At 58.5% G+C, this 5,900-nt stretch overlaps 1 protein-coding gene across 2 annotated transcripts; it reads left to right on the forward strand.

Annotated features, from left to right (window-relative positions):
* The first annotated feature begins 1,413 nt into the window (after window positions 1-1,413).
* Window positions 1,414-5,124, forward strand: MTFP1 (mitochondrial fission process 1). 2 transcript variants are annotated; one of them, XM_069557257.1, is made up of 4 exons: window positions 1,414-2,084; window positions 2,845-2,972; window positions 3,404-3,567; window positions 4,513-5,124. In XM_069557257.1, the coding sequence occupies exons 1-4, from the start codon at window positions 2,018-2,020 to the stop codon at window positions 4,583-4,585; spliced, it is 432 nt and encodes a 143-aa protein (XP_069413358.1). In that variant the 5' UTR covers window positions 1,414-2,017; the 3' UTR covers window positions 4,586-5,124. The 2 variants fall into 2 exon arrangements, with proteins under 2 accessions (XP_069413358.1, XP_069413357.1); XM_069557256.1 differs by having other exon boundaries at window positions 1,691-2,084; window positions 3,335-3,567.
* Window positions 5,125-5,900: the final 776 nt, after the last annotated feature.

The following is a 5,900-nucleotide window of genomic DNA, read 5'->3' on the forward strand; positions in this document are numbered from 1 at the left end:
GAGCGTGGACGTCTGCGCCCTCTGTCTCGCTCCTCACACTCCCTCACTAGGGCCAACTTCCGCCTCTGGACCCTAGCGTCTACCCGCCAACAAGCGGGGCGCATGCGCAGCAGCCACCTGCTACCCTCGTGTGAGCGCCCCCACGGCCAGCTCGTCCCCAGATTGGCCCGGCCGGTGGGCTGTCTTCCGCCATCTTTGCTAAGGGCACTAATGGTCCTCCTGATTGCCTTCACGGTCCGGGCGGAGGCCCCGCCTTGCTCCGCGCCGGCTTCTCCAAGCAGCTACCTAGTGCGGGTCCGGCGAGCGCGCGCAGAGCTTGTGGTGGGCCTGGATTGGGAGGGTGGCAGAGAAGCGACGATCACGTGGCGTTAGGGACCGTCGCCTAATTCCGTGCAGGCACTACCAGTGTTTCCGGGGCCGGGGATCGCCTTTGGGTCCCGAGCCCAGCTTCCTGCAAGATCCCGCTGACCTGGCTGCCCTGCACGATCCTACAATGATAAAGCCTCCCAGGGCTGAAAACAGGGCTCTCAATGGGAGGCTGTGCTCTTTATTTGAAAATAATAAAGCTAATTCTTTAATGAGCGCACGATCCTACAATGATAAAGCCTCCCAGGGCTGAAAACAGGGCTCTCAATGGGAGGCTGTGCTCTTTATTTGAAAATAATAAAGCTAATTCTTTAATGAGCATTTCCTGGGTACCAGGCCACAGCCCTGTGCTTACCTCTTAGCGTTACTGCAAGGTTCAAGGAAACAATAATAGATGCAGAGGGCTTAGAAAGCCTGATACAAGTGTACGCTCAGTAAATGTTGGCTGCTTTTCATTTCTTACGGACCTGGCTGACAGTTCATAGGTGGCACAACTGGGATTTGAACCCAGGAGTGCCTATGTTTAAAGGCTATGCCTTTGGTGATACCTAACCCCGCTCCCCAAGGGATTCACAGAGCTTTAGTGAAGTGCACTTACTCCTCACGTAGGTAAACTGAGGTTCAGGTGGCGAAGAGTTTCCTCTTCAGTGATCAGTTACCCCATGTCCTGTCATTCTGTTCCGCTCATTTCCCTGAAGTCTTGTACCCCAACTCTTGTTTCCCTGGCCTCATTCCTTGATTGTTCATTCGAGGTCCTGCCCGGAAGGAGGGAAGCCCAGGGAGACCCCGGTGCTTGAGAGCACGGCCCCTGCGGGAAGGGTCCCCAGTACGAGTTCAAGCAGTGACTTTGCTGGGGGCCCAGTGGTTAAAACTCTGCCACACTTCCAATGTAGGGACGTGGGTCCCGTTCCTGGTTGTGCAACTAAGATCCCACATTCCCCGACACAGAAAAAAAAAGTCCAAACATCCACCTCAGTGGGGTTCTCACTGTTCATCTGCCCTGCCTTAGGACCATGGGAACTGGAGCCGCGCTGCCTGGAATCAAATGCTGGCTTCACTACTCAGCAGTTTTTTGTCCTAGGGAAGTGATCTATTTTTCTGTCTCTATTCCTCACCTGTAAAATGGAGTGGGGTGGGGGTGGGGGAGGCTGGTGGGAAGGTTTAAAAGAAGCAATTCATCTACTCTTTAGCCAACCGTCTGGCCGGTAGTAAACTCAGCCAGCGATGACTGTAATTAATCCTGGAAATCGTCCCAAGAATAAACCTGCCCTGTTCCTCATGTAACAAATGAATAAAGCGAGGCTCAGAGAGGTTACAGGCTCTTGCCCAAAGTCACACAGCTGTGCAGCGCAGCATCCCGTATTTGAATCGCCTTTCTTTGGCTCCAACACCACAGTCAGTGGTGGAAGAGGATGGTGCCAATCTCTCAACTCCAGAGAAAACCGTGAAGAAAATTAATCTGTAAAACCCAAGCCAGGGAGAGGGGCTGCGGTGTGCGGGGGAATTTGCAGACGCTCCCTGCTGGCGGGGACAGCACGACCTGTCCTTCAGTCCGGGACCTTCGGCCGCTCCCGCCGCGGCGAACGGGAGAGCTGGTGGAAGCCGACGCGGTAGGACCTGCAGCAGCGGTTGAGACCCTGGCGGAAGCGCCATGTCCGAGCCGCCCTCGCGGGGGGCCGAGCGCGACCTTTTCCGGGACACGTGGGTGCGGTACCTGGGTGAGCTCCGGGCAAGGGGCACAGCGACCCCCACACCACGTGGCTAGGGAAGCAGGAATTGCTAGAGGCCGGTGAGGGACCTGGAGATGGTGGGAGGATCTTAGTTAGTTCTCTTTGAGCCGGGGGCAGAGACTGGGCTCTGAACTTGCGCAGAGTCACACAGCGCTGGTCTGCCCAGCCCTGCCCTTGGGGTTTCTGCTGGTCAGTCTCCCAGCTGGAAGCTGCAGTCCAGCTCGGAGGCCGCGTGAGCGAGCTCCCCTCTCTGGCATGCCCCCCACGGGCTGTGGAGCCAGGGCGTTAGGGCCCCCATCTTGGCCCCTCACTGGCTCATCTGAGCCTGTGTCCTCCTCAGGGTAAAGCGGTGAACAGTGGGTCTCTCTCATTGCCTGGTAGTTGTGAGTGTAGAATGAGAGAAGGTACAGAAAGGCCGGGCGTGTGGTGAGTGCCTGGTCAGTGGGGTGGCCCTTAGTCTCTCTCACTGCCTCTGTACCCACCAGCTCAAATGCTTCTAGAACCCAGGCTGTGAGGCAGCTGAGTGATGAGAAAGGTGTCTGTGCTCAGCTCTTCCACAAGAGGACAGCGGGGGTGGGCATCATGGGTGCCATTTTATAGGCTGGGAAACGGCAGCTCACAGGGGTAAGATCCCCAGGCTATCTACAGTCACCCAGCCGCTCCTCAGTGGGCTGAGAACCAGCTGGCTCCAGTGCCCCCTTGTGGAACAACCCAAGGGCTCAGGAACTGACTAGCCTCTCCCCACCAGGCTACGCCAATGAGGTGGGGGAGGCCTTCCGCTCCCTGGTGCCAGCAGCTGTCGTGTGGTTGAGCTACGGCGTGTCCAGCTCCTACGTGCTGGCCGATGCCATTGACAAGGGCAAGAAAGCCAGAGATGTGAGTGTTAACTGCCCCTCAACCCCTCACCCTGGCCTGCGCTCCCTTGTGGTCAGTCCGCAGCCTTGCACATGGTTGAGTCCCTTGTAGGACAGTCCAGTCCCCACAACCTGGCCTGGTACCCTCTCCTTTGTAGGGTAGTGACCCCCGGCCGCAGTCCTGCGGGTGACATAGTCCATACCCTGGTCCTGGATGTGAGTCCACACTCAGCCCTGAATTGGGAGAGTCCAGAACCCAACGCTGATGTGGCTCCATCCCCGCCCCCGCTTCCCTTCGGTCTCCCTGGTCCAGTCTCATGCCCCCTGTCCGCAGGGTTTCCCGCCTCTGCCCCTGCTGGGTTAAGTGTCCCTTGTGCCCACCAGGTACCGGGCCCTGAGGCAGGCCGCAGCAGCAGGGTGACCGTGGCCGTGGTGGACACCTTTGTGTGGCAGGCTCTGGCCTCTGTGGCCATCCCAGGCTTCACTATCAACCGCGTGTGTGCGGCCTCCCTCTACATCCTGAGCTCTGCCACCCGCTGGCCTCTGGCCGTCCGCAAGTGGACCACCACCGCGCTGGGGCTGCTCGCCATCCCCGTCATCATCCACCCCATCGACAGGTGGGTGCGCCCCCCAGCCCCAGGGGTCGCCCATTCCCGGCAGAGCTGAGCTTTGGGAGGGGTGGAGTGTAATGCCTGCGGCAGAGGCAGCGCTGCACTTGCGGCTCCTGAGGTGGAAAGGGCGGTCTAGGCCCTTGTCATGTGGTCGGGCAGGTACGTCGGCAGTAAAGGGAGGAGGTGCCATGAGAGTACAGGACTTGGGGCAATTGAGTTCCCAGAAAGAAAACTCAGAAAACAACCAGAGGTAGGCAGGGACAGGTGCACCCCGGAAGGGATGGGTTTTGAGGAGTTTTGGTGACAGAAGTCCATCTGAAACTGGGTTAAGTAAAATAGGAATTGATTGTTTCATGGAACTGAACAGGTCAGGGTTATGCTGCTTGGGACCAAGAAACCAACTGATGCTCTTAGGCGTGTAGGTCTCTCTGCTGGTCTTCTCCCCACCCTACCCGTGTTGGCTTTAGTCACTTTCCCTTCCTAGGAGCAGAGATGGCTCCCAGCAACCCCTAGCTCCCCTCCCACCAGCTTAGCAAGCCCATAGGAGGCGTCTTAATAGTGACAACAAAAATCCCAGGGAAGGCTGCCATTGGTCCATCCCAGACTGGGTGCCCACCCCTGAGCCAGTTTCCATTTTCTGATTGGCCAGGCTTGGGTCATGTGTCTGCCCTTAGACTCAGAGAGGGGACCAACGGAACCAAACCAACATGGAGTGGGAGGAAGAGTCTTTCCCCACGGGAACAGAGCTGACCCTGAGGCCCTGCGTGAATCTTTTACCTTTTTGGGGTTTCAGTTTTCCCAGCTGGGTAAGGAAGAGGGTGATGGCTGCCACCTGGATGGCACTTGTGCCCTGTGTCCAGGAGTCCCTTTCCTAGCCCTGGTCTCCTGCCTCCCGCTCCCCCATTAGCATCCCTTGGTCAGCTTGGGTCATGACCCCGCACTGCCCCACAGGTCGGTGGACTTCCTCCTGGACTCGAGCCTGCGCAAGCTCTACCCCTCGGTGGAGAAGCCCAGCTCCTCCTGACCTCCCCCGCCATCCCTGGCCTGTGGGCCGGCCCATTCCCTGCTCGTTCCCACTCCCTCCTCCTGCCAGGGGATGCGGACGCCTGGCTCTCGGGTCTGAGGCCCTGGCACCTGAGTGGGTTTAAGCTGCTCGGAACCCGAAAGACAAAGACCTCAGAGTGGCAGCTGCAGTGACCCACAAACAGGACTTGACACCCATCCGCTTCCATGGAATCTGTGATACTGAGCCAGACTGGACTGAGTGGGCCCAGCCCTGTCCCTTGACAGGACAATAGCATCCTCCCATGGAGGGTAAAGCACCTGAGGCCCGGACAAGGCGAGGAGCATGGCCAAGACCACTTAGCAAGCTGGGGACCCAGAACTCCCAAAGGCTCAGCCAGGTCACCCCGATGGTGGAGCAGCAAGTCACTCAGAGAAACACGGGATTACACCCGCGGGGACCCTGAGGACGGATTCTCTGCCCCTTCCTGGTGCAAGGCCTGCTGGGGCCTGGCTGGACAGCATGCCAGCTCTCAGTCCAATAAATCCTCAAGACGTTGAGTTTTCTCCTTTTCTGTTGGGGATGAGCAGCGACATGGTGAGAGGGGGCAGGGCAGGGGCCTCAGAGGTGGAGGCTCGTGTCTCTGGAACGCACCGCTCACAGTGGCCAGCAGGGGGCCTGTCTGGTACCTCCGGGCCCACCAGTGGTCCCCTGCATGTGCCTGGAATTCCACCTTGGTGCTGCCAGCCTCCTCTGGGATGGGCCTTGTGCTTTTTCTGCAAGTCTCCTAAGATACATACTAGGAGGGGAGTCTGTTGGGCAGATACCACCTGAGCCTGACTTCAGCCCAGTCTTCCCTCGGTTCACCCCCTCAAGATAACCTGTCTCCGGAGCCTCCTCTGGGCTCCCTCCACTGCTGTGCTTATAGCCCCGCCCCACCCCATGTGAGTCCCTAGGGCCAGTTCATCTGTCCTAGAAGCTGCAGCCCCAGTGCTCCCCTAGGTCCCTGCACACATCAGCTCTGTGCCTTCGAGCCAGTGGGGGTTTCAGTGGCCCCAGCGCACGCGTACCTGCTCAGTTGTGTCTGACTCTGCCACCCCATGGACTGTAGCCCACCAGGCTCCTCTGTCCATGGGATTTTCCAGTCCAGAATACTAGAGCAGGTTGCCACTTCCTTCTCCAAGGGATCTTCCCGACTCAGAGATCGAACCTGAGTCTCTTGAGTCTTCTGCACTGGCAGATGGGGCTCTTTACCAGCTGAGCCACCAGGGAAGCCCCCCTCGGTGAGCTAGGGTTAGCAGACTCCTACCAGTTTGTGAGAGCTGACCTGGGAGGC

Source organism: Ovis canadensis, chromosome 17, assembly GCF_042477335.2.
Source record: "Ovis canadensis isolate MfBH-ARS-UI-01 breed Bighorn chromosome 17, ARS-UI_OviCan_v2, whole genome shotgun sequence".
Lineage (NCBI taxonomy): Eukaryota > Metazoa > Chordata > Mammalia > Artiodactyla > Bovidae > Ovis > Ovis canadensis.